The sequence below is a fragment of the Apis cerana genome, linkage group LG10 (assembly GCF_029169275.1).
Source record: "Apis cerana isolate GH-2021 linkage group LG10, AcerK_1.0, whole genome shotgun sequence".
Classification (NCBI taxonomy): Eukaryota; Metazoa; Arthropoda; class Insecta; order Hymenoptera; family Apidae; genus Apis; species Apis cerana.
The window spans coordinates 469,844-483,239 of record NC_083861.1 but is presented as its reverse complement, the minus strand read 5'-3'; the positions used below and the strand labels follow the sequence as shown (position 1 = coordinate 483,239).

The 13,396-nt window shown below is 20.5% G+C and overlaps 1 protein-coding gene across 6 annotated transcripts in view; it reads left to right on the top strand.

Moving 5' to 3' along the window:
* Positions 1 to 6,283: 6,283 nt before the first annotated feature.
* The window catches only part of LOC108003763 (protein purity of essence), a 32,103-nt gene continuing 24,990 nt past the window's right edge, over positions 6,284 to 13,396 (top strand). For 4 of the 6 annotated variants that reach the window (XM_062079996.1, XM_062079993.1, XM_062079995.1 and 1 more), the window contains exons 1-14: positions 6,284 to 6,838; positions 6,995 to 7,092; positions 7,175 to 7,629; positions 7,726 to 8,250; positions 8,344 to 8,507; positions 8,597 to 8,831; positions 8,919 to 9,036; positions 9,326 to 9,501; positions 9,585 to 9,753; positions 10,658 to 10,887; positions 10,953 to 11,076; positions 11,296 to 11,522; positions 11,901 to 12,110; positions 12,203 to 12,390. In XM_062079996.1, the coding sequence (XP_061935980.1) occupies positions 6,717 to 6,838; positions 6,995 to 7,092; positions 7,175 to 7,629; positions 7,726 to 8,250; positions 8,344 to 8,507; positions 8,597 to 8,831; positions 8,919 to 9,036; positions 9,326 to 9,501; positions 9,585 to 9,753; positions 10,658 to 10,887; positions 10,953 to 11,076; positions 11,296 to 11,522; positions 11,901 to 12,110; positions 12,203 to 12,390 (3,041 nt within the window). In that variant the 5' untranslated portion in view covers positions 6,284 to 6,716. The remainder of the gene's footprint in view (positions 6,839 to 6,994; positions 7,093 to 7,174; positions 7,630 to 7,725; positions 8,251 to 8,343; positions 8,508 to 8,596; positions 8,832 to 8,918; positions 9,037 to 9,325; positions 9,502 to 9,584; positions 9,754 to 10,657; positions 10,888 to 10,952; positions 11,077 to 11,295; positions 11,523 to 11,900; positions 12,111 to 12,202; positions 12,391 to 13,396) is intronic. The other 2 variants (XM_062079994.1, XM_062079992.1) reach the window with 1 other exon arrangement.

The following is a 13,396-nucleotide window of genomic DNA, read 5'->3' as shown; positions in this document are numbered from 1 at the left end:
TGATTGTTACATTATTACAATGAAAACATATGAATTTGTTTAAAATTCATTGAAATCAATTTGTTGTTTGATTTGTTAAATCTTATAAAAATACGTATTTTTTCATTGACATTGAGTTTCATAAAGTAATATATATTTTTTAATTATCTTCGTTTTTAATATAATATAAATTATAATATAAAATATAATTAAATAAATATATATATATATATATATATATACAATAGTATAAAATATATAAAATGCAGTACATATAAATACAATAAATCTTATATTGTAAATCAGTTCTATCCATCAATGCGCTATACTTCTATAATATCAACAATATCATATATTTTTCAATAATTGTAAAATTGAGAATCAATGAAATAAAAGTTATACATATAGTGCATATACACTAAATTATGGGTTGATATAAATTTTTATAAATTTTAATAATTATATACAATGTGTTAATATATTCGTAAAATATTTTTGAAGGATTGATTTTAGAAACCAAAACAAAAATTAATATATAAAAATATCAATTAAAGTTTATTTATAAAATGATGAATAAATTGAAATTAAATTGTAAAATTAAACGAAGACAGAGATAGAGTGAAATAACTCAATTAAATTAGTTATATTATATTTTTATTTCATCTTTAATCTTAAATTGTTTATGATTTAATAAATAAATCCTAATCAAAATTTTTGTATAAATAAATTCTGCATTTATTTTGGTCTTTTTCCTAATGAAAACTATATAATTATAGTTATTAATATGTATATGTTTATTTTAAAATGTTACATATTACATATTTTTGACAAAATTTTTTCTCTCGAATTAAAAAGTTACTTTATAATCAATATTCATTGTTTTGTTTATATATACATATTATATAAAATTTTTTTAAATAAATATAAACTAATATTTTTCGAAAAAATTATGTTTGTGAATTTTTTTTAATATATTATATTATATTATATATATAAATTATATAAATATTCGGATAATTATTCAGAATAGGAGTTCTCGATGAACTTTTTTTTTTATCATTTGGCTTAAATTTTCAATATATTTGCAAAAACAAATTGTTATTATTACATAGAATTTATATATATATTTTTTACATATGTCTGTAACTGCATATGCATAAATATTCAATTCTTTATAAATGTAAATACGCGGGTTCGCGGAATACAAAAATAAAATGTAAAATAACTCTTGGATGTTAAAAGTATAATAAGTATCAATATTATTCTTGTAATTTTATTTATCAGTACTTATCGTTGTAATTTTGATCTTTGTAATTTTGATCACCCAAGAATTATTTTATATTTTATTTTTATGTACTCAACATAATCTATAAATAAGTATATTTTTGATCGATCTATCATATATTATATATTATATATTATATATTATATATCTATTATCCATTATATATATTTTGGATGCTATTCGATATAAGGTATAAAGTATTTGTAGGAATAAATAAATGATAATTGTAGGCAGCCATAGTAAACATATAAAAAAAATTTTATATAACAATAGCAATTTTTTTTCAAAAATTTAAAAAATTAAGATTGAGCAGCAAAAATTATTTAAAATCTTTTACAATATATACAAAAATCATGAAAATCGGTAAAGATCTCCTTCTATTTTGAATAATTATTTATAATTTATTTGAATATTTACTTATATAATGAAAAATTATGTCTAATTGTTTAATCTAATATTTCCATACAAAAAATAATTAAATAATAATATTAATATTATAATATTTAAGCATACTTTAAGTATAATTTATATTTAAATAGTAATGAATTAAATAAAAAAAATAGATGCTTTAGAGAGAATAAAAGAGAGAGAGAAAAAAAAAATATATATGAAAATATAATATATATAATTTCATATAACATATAAAATTTATGCACTGATGATGAATAACAAAATGGAGAATGTTATGTTGCATATCAGTGAACAAGCAAGTATTGTATTATTACATACAAAATTTGAGCTTAAGATACGTAACGAAATCAATCCGTTGTATTTATTAATTTTTATTATTACAAAAAAAAAATAGATTTCTATTGAAATCTAAAAAATTTGATATGAATGTAATGAAATAATGATATAAGTAATGGATAATATGCAATATTTATATATATTTATATAATTATTGGATAATATGCAATAATAATATATATAAATAAGTAAATAATATTTTCTTTAATTAATATTCAGATTTGACTTATTAAAATTAGATCAAATAATATTATTCGAACTTAAAAAGAATATTAATTTTTGTGTATATCATATCATTGTCACAGTATCAATGATATAATACACTGTAATTTTCGGTTTATACCGAATCATAAGTAATTGTATCAAACAAAGAATATGACTTATTGATATGTTGTATTGGTAAAACATGAATGATATATAGAAATATATAGAAATAAATAAACAATGATAATGATGGCAAAAGAATAAAAAACAGTAAATCGGTTTATATTTATATTTTTTATCAAATTTTTGTTTCGCGCATGATGAAATATTAATCCATTAATATATATATTAATGGATTATATATGCGCAAAAAACTTATTTTAAATATTTATATAAGTACTATTGTATATTATATATCAAAAGCTTATGTTCTTTGATTTGGATGGATTTTTCTAACCATTTTTTTTATTATGATATTGTATAAAAATAAAAGAAAAAATAATTAAACAAGTTCTCGATGATTTTGGAAAAAATTAGAACAAATTAATTTAAATAATTTAGACAATATTCTTGTTCTTTAAAAGCAGCATTGAAGTTCATATACTATTTCTATATTTTTTTTACATGTCACTCAAATATATGAATTAACCGATTTATGTACAAGTTATAAATCGGTTATAACAGTTTATTCTACGAGCAAATTGATCATTTATTGAATCAATTGTTTTATTCTTAAAAATTTTTTAAGAAATATATATATCTTTAAAAAATATATATATATATATGATACAATAAAAGAATTAGCATTAAAGGAAGTAAACAAATATATGTACATATGTGTGTGCATTTTCGATAAACATATAAAATTACATTATATTTCTTTTAATTATTGTATTAATTTTTTTTCAAGTTTATTGAGATTATGCTTTCTTTATTTTTTTTTTATTATATTAAAAATATGATTATAAAGTGTCAAAAATCGTAAAGATGTAAGATTTTTTCACGAATTTTCCAATTTAAATCATTTTAAATCGTATTTTATTATTAATAGAAAATATATAATATCATATATATTATGTTTATAAAAAAGTATACGATAAATCTAGAAAAAATATTTAAAAATATTCTTTTAAATCTTATTATGTATAAATCAATATATATAGAATATATAGAATATACTACATGATATATAGATTGATGATTTGATTACTTCAATTCTATGCAAACACAATAAAAATTTACGAACAAATTTATAACAAAATAATAATTAAAATTTTTTAAATTTTTTAAATATTATTCTATATACTATATATATTTATTTTCATTATTATCTAAGTATAATCGAATAAAATTTTATGTTCAATGATAATATTACGCTAAGAAAATTATATTTTACACTTACATAATAATTAATTTATATCAAATAATATAAATCTTGTCGAAAAGATATTTGGTTTTTTTTAAAATTTAATTTGCTTAAAAATTGCAATCTTATCGATAAAATTAATACATTTTCCACATTAAAAGTTAAAAATAATTATATTTGAAAAAATTATAACGAAAAAACAAAATTTTGAATTAAAAATAGTTCTTAAAAGCTTTTAATCAGGCAATTCAATAAATATATTGATATATATTCGTATAAATATTAATAACAAAAGTTAAGTTGGTAAAAAATAAATGAAATGTTATTGGGACAAATTTAACTTTTTTCAATCGATATACTTCAAATACTGCCAGTAATTAAATTTTGGTAAGCAATATTCGCTTGTCAATTAAAGATTTTATGAAATTGTTTTAGATTTCTTGAATTTCTATAATTAAAATAATGAATTTAAGAAATAAAGTTGATGTGCTCTATTTATATATTTATAGAATTTCTTAATTTTTTAATATTAAATAATAAATAACATCAATATCAATACATGTTTAATGTTGCAAAAAAATTTTTTTTACAAATAATAGAATTTTCTTTTTTATTAGAAAAAAATATTATAAAAATTCAAAGATTATATATTTTGAATTATAAAGATTCAAAAAATCTTTAACAAATTCTATTCGCAATAATAATAATTATTTATATAGTTTAAAATTGTATAATTTCTTTATATTTATAATGTTTTATTGCGATGATAACTTTATTTTCAAAGTGTAAGTATAGTGATTTGTTATGTGTAATTTCTTATTTATTATTTTAATTCATAAATATAATAACTAAAAATAGTATATGAATAAATAAAGTCTGAAAAAAAATTGTATAAGATGTATAAGTAATAATAATAATAAGTAATTGTATAAGTTGAGCGTATAGCTTAATTAAATAATGCCTTATTTAAAATTGTTTATTCATTTAAAATACTATTTTCCGAATTTTTGAACATAATCGCATAAAAATTTTTAAGTAAAAAAATAAATTTCGTTTAATATTAATCTATATATTATATATATTCTATTTATATACATGACTTACTAGATTTATGTATGAATTAAAAAAACTTATTTCTTATAATTAATAGTAGATCTATTAATTAATAATTAATTAGATAACTTATTGCAATTAACGATTATTATGTTGAAGAAATATAGTTTTTATATTTCTCGTTTATATTTATATATACTATATATAAATACTCGTTTATATATATATATATATATATATATATATATATATATATATATATATCCATTCAATATTTTTAAAAAGAAATAATTTGAAATAATAATTTTTTTTTAACTTATATTTAAAATAGATATAGAGATAGAAATATATTTATGAACATTGTTACCAAAATACTATTATATGTTTTTCATATGTTCTTAAAAATTATCCGTTAATATGTATTCTGAAACATTCATGACTTGTCAAGCTCTTACAAAAAGAGAATGATACATAAAAAAAAAAGAATAGAAGTTGATTTTTTTCATCAAATCATCTGTGCTTGTTTTTATTTGTTTTTGTTTTTATAAAAGTTACGTATATAAAAAATTTAATAAAAATATATTTGATTTGTTATTTGTAATTAATCTATCGGATTCATATTTGAAGCTAGAAATAAGATCAAAACAAATTAAAATATTAGGATTAAATTAGAAAATAAAATTTACAACATTTTGAGTATCAAAATATGTAATTTTAGATAAACTTTCTCCTCGTTAATCTTAATAAGCTTGAATATACATAATGCTCTAATATATACATAATACTTTTCCTTTTTAATATATATATAATACTTTCAAAAATTATTGATGTATATTTAATATATATATATTATATACATCAATAATTTTTTGTAACTATACATATAAAAGATATAGAAATCATTATCCTCGCTTTTTTATCTTTTTTCGCTATACGTAATAGTTAATTATTTATACTAAATATATTATATAATAAAATGTTTTATGAGTTTATTACAAGCAATGTTCGCAGAAAAAAATCATAAAATGATTATAAAATACAAAATTGTTTTTCAATAAGTACTCATCTTTAAAACCAAAGATAATTTTTTTTATTATTCATTAAGATAAAACATTCATTAGAATCTTAAAATTATGGTTATTCAAAAATAAAATTTTATATATTTTTTGTTATTGCGTTTGAAGTAATTATGATTATTATGATATATATTATAATATATATATAACATACATGTAATAAATATACAGAGTAAAATTAGAATAAAATTAAGGGATTATTTTTAATAAAAAAAAAAGATCAAATTTTTTTATTTTTCAAAATTTTATTGTTAAGATTTTTTGCAAAGAAATACGAACATAATAAATATATTGTAAATTGATAATTTACGACTCTATGATTTGAATATCTGTCATTCTGTTATAGATTATTTTTAAACTGTTAGTAAACATTGACAATAATATAATTGAAATAATAGCATATTTATAAATTATATATATTTGTTATAGATCAATTTTTAAAATCTAGTTTCTTGATAATAAAATATTCAAAAAAATATCATCAAATTTTCTTTTATTTTTTTAGGTAGAATATTCGATCGTATTATGATTACTGACCTCTGATATGTTACATAAAAACCTTAAGCTTAATGCGCAATTATCTAAGTCATTGCATGAATATGGAGAAGATTTTCAATGAAACATTTTGTTAGTACAATCAAATGTGTATATCTACAAAATCAAGTATTATTAATTTTCTTTTCTTTTTGATTTAATTTTTTTTTTAATTCTTTATTATTTAATCTTTTTTTTTATTTTTTTTTTTTTATAATAAATACGTATATAAGCTTACATAAAACTCTATATAAATGTATGTGCAATTTAAAAATTGCGCAAGTGCAAGTATATCGAAAAAGAGAAAGAGAAAGGAAAGAAGAAAAGAAAAAAAAGAAAAATTTAGGAGAGACAAAGAAACATAATACGTAAAAGTAACGTTTATATATATGTGTGAGTATGTAAATACGTATAGTTAAAATATCGCTGAGGAAAAGGAGACAAGTTCGAACAAAGTCGAACAGTTTCGAAAATGGCGACCAAGATTCGTGCTAACTATACATGGTCAGCGGTAACGAAACCATTATTAGCAATATCGCAAGGATCATTTGACAAAAATGATATCTTGGAATTGGCAAAAAGTATTGTTATACGGTAAGATATAATGTTTCTTAAAAAAATCGATTTAAATGCAATAAATTATTTCATGAAGAAAAAAAAATCATATACTAATAATTTAAAAAAAAATGATTATTATGATTATCCATTTATTTTTCGAATTCATTAATTTATTTTTATTATAATTTTTAGTGAATATGATTTTCTTTGTAAAGGAGAATTGTATGAAACTTTTTATACATCCGTGGCAGTTCTTGCAGCTGATTATTTCTGTGCTTGCATCAATACATGTAAGAATTTTTCTTTAATTATTATATAAAACAATTTTGAAAAATTATATAATTTCTTATTCATATTTTTATAACTTTTCAGTTTCTAAAAACCAAATATCTATAGTTTGTCAAGCATGTAGAGTTTTGCTTCTTCGTCTTATGGAAAAATTGTCTCAGCATCAAATTCAATTAGGAAATGGAACTTCTACTGTTTTAAGTACAAAACAATTATTGCTTCCAATTCTTGCTCTTTGTACTGGACAATCTTTACTTTCATCTACTGAAGAAGCAGCTTTGATTACTATTATAAAGAATTCTAATATACCACATGACATTAAATCACAATTATCTCCAGAAACTGAAAAAGATTCTTCTCAATCATCTAAGGATTCTGATAGAATTCAATGTGATTTATCAGGTAGCATTTTAGAACAATTAACTATGCCATTGCAAGGTTCTGCAATGTCAATATCTGGAGTTATTGAAAATCCTAATGAAAATGCAACTAAAACTATGAATGACAGTGTTGTTAATGAAATTCATTCAGATATTAAGGTATTTTTTATTAAATATTTTTATGAATAAGTGTTAAGATAAAATAATAAAAAAGTTGATATTATTTATTTTGAAAATTTTATTTTTATCTTACAGACAACATTTGTTACAAATAATATAAACATTCTTCGAAATATGGATGTTGGAGATACACTATTAGATATGTGTTTGAATCTTCCACATTTGTCATGTTATACTCGCAAATATCAAGCATATTTGCATAAAAAAAGTTTCACTTTGCCTGTGAATGCCTCTGATGCACATGCTATACGTCATAATTTACATTCTGTATCAAATGATATTAATATTGTTCACAATATAATATCTTTGCCTTTTTTAGAACCTTTAACTCCAAGCAAATTAGAAAAACTATCATTACTGACCATGTCTTGTTTATATTGTTCGATTGTATATGCAACTGCGTCTAGTATTGTTGGAATAACAAATGCTGTATCACCTAAATGTAGCACGAATACGTCTGCCAGCACACAAACCGTTTCAGGTATTAAAACAGTGGAAGAAGAATATGATACCTTAGCAATTACAGTGGTAGAAAAAAGCCTTGAAATATTTGGTTTAGTTTCAAATGTAATTAAAAACAGCACACGAGCTGGAGGTCATGTAAGAAATTATTTATATTATAAATTATTAGATATTATAAAAATTTATTTATTTATATAAGAATTATATAAATATTTTTTTTATTTGTGATAGATTTTACAAAATCATTTATTAATTGGAGTCTGGTTATTAGTAGCTGGTTTACAAGCTCAACTTACAGTCAGTGGTTTAAGTGCAGCAGATAAAGGAAAAGAAGAAAAGGGTAAATCACCTAGTAAAGTGCGTGATGGAACAATTCGCGTTAATCTTATGAAAATGTAAGAAATAAAATAATTAAATATTTTTATTATTTTTATTTTATTGATACAAATGAAAAAAAAAGTGATTAAAAATTTTTGTGTTTTAGTCAACAAGGTTTTGGAGTACTTTCAGTTGCTTTAGCTTCTCATGCACTTACGTTAATGAGTGCTTTATTGGAAGATGTTTCAATTGAAGCAATTGCTGATTGTTCAACTCCTCCAGAACCAGCTCCATTAGATATATTATCTACTGCAACTGCGCTTCAAAGAGCGGTCACTTTTCTGCAAGCTGTACCACTAAATCACTTACTGTTTTATTTAGCCACTATTAGTTATAGACGGGTCAGTTTATAATGATTATATATAAATTCTATTATTTAATTATTTTGATTTAATTGATTTTATTAACATTATAAATTTATACTACAGGCTTGTACTTTAAAGAGAATACAAAAACATCCATTTGAAGGTGATGCTTTAAGTCAATCTGATTCTACAACTTACTATGAAGATCTTTTAAGTTGCTCAGATAATTCTACTGATGAAGGTAAAAAAATATTTATTGTGTTATATAAAATTATATATTTTTTTGTAATAATGATTAAAAAAAAAAGAATTATATCTTAACAATATCTTTTTTTTATTTAAATATAAAATTATGTTTTGAATCATATATAAGACAATTATAACCATATACATAATATATAGATTGTTTTCGTATATTTCACGTTATATATATTTTTTGTAAATAATTTTAAAATTGTTATTTTGATAATTTCAATATTCATATAAAAAAGAGATGATTAACAGTTTAAATGCGTCTTCTCGCTATACAGAAAAAACTGTTATGTCGATAGAGGAGGACAGCGAACCTATTTTGGGTTTATGGTTTGAAGAAACAATTGCCCCGTCCGATGGGTCGCCAACGAATGGTACAAAAGAATCCAACAATGAAACCAATGCTGAACGAACTGTAAATACTATTGTTCCTGATAATCGTGAGCCTCATGGAGTAAGTGAATTAATTTTTTCATTTAGATATAAATAAGTAAAACATAATATAGTAATTATTCCATATTTAATTTTTTGTTGCAGTATATATCACTGGCCACTAAAATTTTTCAATTTATGAATCAACATTTGATTGGTAATAGAAGTTCTTATGTTCGCGAATATGTAGTAAATGGTTTAGTTGAACAACAGATGGTTATATTAGCAGCAATAATCAGAGATTTAGATCACGAAACTGCTAGAACAGAAACTGGTAAGTAATTTGTGTTTGATTAACCCTTTGCGATAACTCCAGAAGACTTTCCAACCATTTGGATTGATGCGGTAATTTGAATGGCGATAATATTTATTTTTGTTTGATTTTTTAAAAATATCGTTTCATGAATAGATTCTTAAGCTTTTTATGTATAATTTTATATAATAATTTTATAAATTATTTATATTATTATATTTATATTATTGTATAAATATTAAATGGTTAGATTTTTTTACCTCGAATTAGACTTGGATCGCGGATCAAACTACATTTTCGACATTAATCTGAATTTGACAATTGTGGGAATAGAAATATTATTTTCAAAGTTTTGTAAGCATGGAATAAAATGGTAATCAAATTTTAAGTGAAGATGAGTTTGATTTTTCGTTATTAAATAACGAAATTATTTCTATTCATTAAGAAATTAATAGAAGAGAAAGAAAATAGTGATGAAAATAGAGATGTAATATAAGAAAATGAAAAATAAGAATAATAAACAATGAATATGAGAACATATTATTAGGATTATAAGATTTGTTCTCAATGAAATAAGAAAGATGAAAGGTCATTAAATGACAATTTATTGTGATACTTGTGATATTAACCAAGGATGCATTTTGGTAATTACTTTATTATTAAAATATCACACAAAATAACAATATAGATTTTTTAATTTTCAACAAATTTTCTTTATACGTAAAGATATATAAAATATTAAAATATAAAAGTTTTATATTTTATATATATTAATTTATGTGTGAAATCATTTTAAATTAATTAAGAAATTCACCAAACGGAAAATTGTTGTTTCGGCCGAGCGAAAAAGGCCTGGAGCGCAAAGGGTTAATAACTATATAATGTTTGTATATTCATCAATATTGTTATATATATTTCATTTTAGGAACTATATCAGTGTTCTATGGTGCCACATTAGGCACTATGTACTCTGAATTTTCTCAAGCTTTAAGTCTTTATACGCATAATTTACTTGTTCAAAATACATTAAGCGAAGGTTTACAAAACATCCTTCTCCAGCATTTAGGTGTGAATCCTTGGTCAGGAACAGAAAGTACAAGTCCATGCACTTGGCCTCTTCAAGTTTATCCAAGAACATTAAGTGTATTGGCACAGGTATATTTTTGTTATATTTATAATGAAATCTTATAATTTTTAATAATTATATTTAATTATAATAGGTACTTTTATTAAAACCTCGATCTGAAAAAGAAGCAGCTTGTATAAGTATATGGCATCGTTTAATTACAACTTTAGTGGAAAATGTGTGTAATCCACCTTCTACATTTGAAGCTGAAAATGAAGGTGAAAGCATAAAAATGTTTTTTAAATATAAATATAAAAGTTATTTTAATAATGTGTATAGATAAATTAACTTATTGTATCTTATATTTTACTTGTTTTGCTTTTATTTTCTTAAAACATTATTGTTTGTATTCAAAAATGTATAATCAAATTTTTAATTTTTTCTTTTTTATCTTTTTTTTTACATAACACTTATATTTATCATATCAATATTTTCAGATTTAAATGTAGAACATGCTCAATTGGTTTTAATTCTATTTCATTCTCTTAATTTTATGCAAAAAAAATCGGTATTACTTGTAACTGGTAGTGGTGCTGTACGTTGCAGTGAAGCGATTAAAACTCCAATGAAAGATTCTCAATTACTACATTTATCACGATTATTATTACTACTTGAATATATGATGAAACATCTTTATGATGCACCTCCTGCATTGCTTGAACAAGTAAGTAAATTTATTTATATATATAATTATTGATTAGATTTAAAAAGCATTTAACATTATTTTTTCATTCATCATGATTCACTTCATTTTTTATTTTAATTTTCTTGTTATATATTTTCATTTATTTCATTATTTCATTTTTCAATAAGATTATAAATATATACATTATTAACATTATATTAAATAATGTTAATGTAAAATGCGAAAGTAACAACGTGTTTGTATATACAAAACGTGACAAGATACCAGGGCCACTAAATTGAAAGATATATTTGAGTGGTAGTAAAAATCTTGTACATTTTCATTACAAAAAATTTTTTATTCTTGTTTGAATTTATCAATAACTTATACATTATGTTTTTAATGATTAATGCATAGGTTCGATGGAATCTTTTTTCTGCTACAAGTTTAGTTTGTGACATGAAAGATGGTAATAAACAAACAGCCCGTATTTTTACACCATGGACAGTAATTGAAGATAATTATCGTAAGATTGGTAATCAAGATGAATTTTCAATGAAGCCTCGATTTTATAATCTTTCTACCACAGATTTCAATAATCAGGATACTCCAAAATTGGATGGAGTGGTTGGTATTTTAATGTATTGAATTGTTTGAATAGTTTTTTTTGAAGTTTTTGATTTTATCTCATTTGTGATTTAATTATTAACTATATGCAGGCTTGTAATTTCATTTTGGGTGCTCCAGATAAAATGAAATATCCACTTTTGGTTGATGCATTAATAGATATTTTAAATGTTCTTAATCAAGCTGATATGCAAAAGAGAATTAATGTTGATGGTAAAGATAAAACACCTACTTTCATAGGATTATGTGCAATTCGATATTGTTTTTCTATATGTTGGCGGTAAGTAATATTATGAATAATAATATATATTGTTTTTATAAATAATATTTATATATAATATTTAAATAATATTTTTATAAATAATATTTATAATTAATTAATGTATAATATAACTGACAAGAAATCTAATGTAATGACATAGGAATAAAGTATAAAAATATAAAATCCTTTTTTGCTAATTTATACATATTATTATATAATCTTAATGAATATAATCATGTTTTTCTATTTTGAATCATGTTTATCTATTTTTATGAATATAAATTATTGAAGTCAGATGCGCATTTTTTCAAAAAAATTTGTTATTCTTGTTAATCATAAATTACATAATTACATATTATCATTGTATTTTATCAAAATACAAATTTGCAAAAATGTAAATTTTATTAAAAAATCATACTTGCAAGGTTCAAAAGTATTCTTTTAAATTTTAATAAAATATAGCATTTAATAAAATATATTATAATAATAATTATATTATATAATAATATATAAAATATATTATATAATAATAATAATAATTCTAACTGCAATTATATAGATGATGAGTTTATAGAAGATATTAATATTCATGAGTATTTTTGGGTAATCAATTCTGAAAACTAAAATAAAGACAAAAATTGATATACAAATATATACAAATATATAAATATTAAGATTTATTTATTAAATTATAAGCAATTTAAATTTGTATTAGTAAAAATAAAAATGCTCTAATCATTATAAATATTGATCAATTTTTTATTAATAATGGTTAGACAAAAAGAAGATAAATGTATAACATAAAATTTAATTTACAAATTGTAATAAGTTATATAATTCTAATTACATTATAATATAATAACAATCTTTATCTTTATAATTTTAATTGTAATCAAATTATAATTTATAAATATTATGTATATTTATTTGTATATTTATCCTTTTCTTTATCTATTCTTTTGTGTATTAGCAATCTTCAGAAATAATAGTTTATTATTTGTTATTAATAAAATAAAAATAAAAT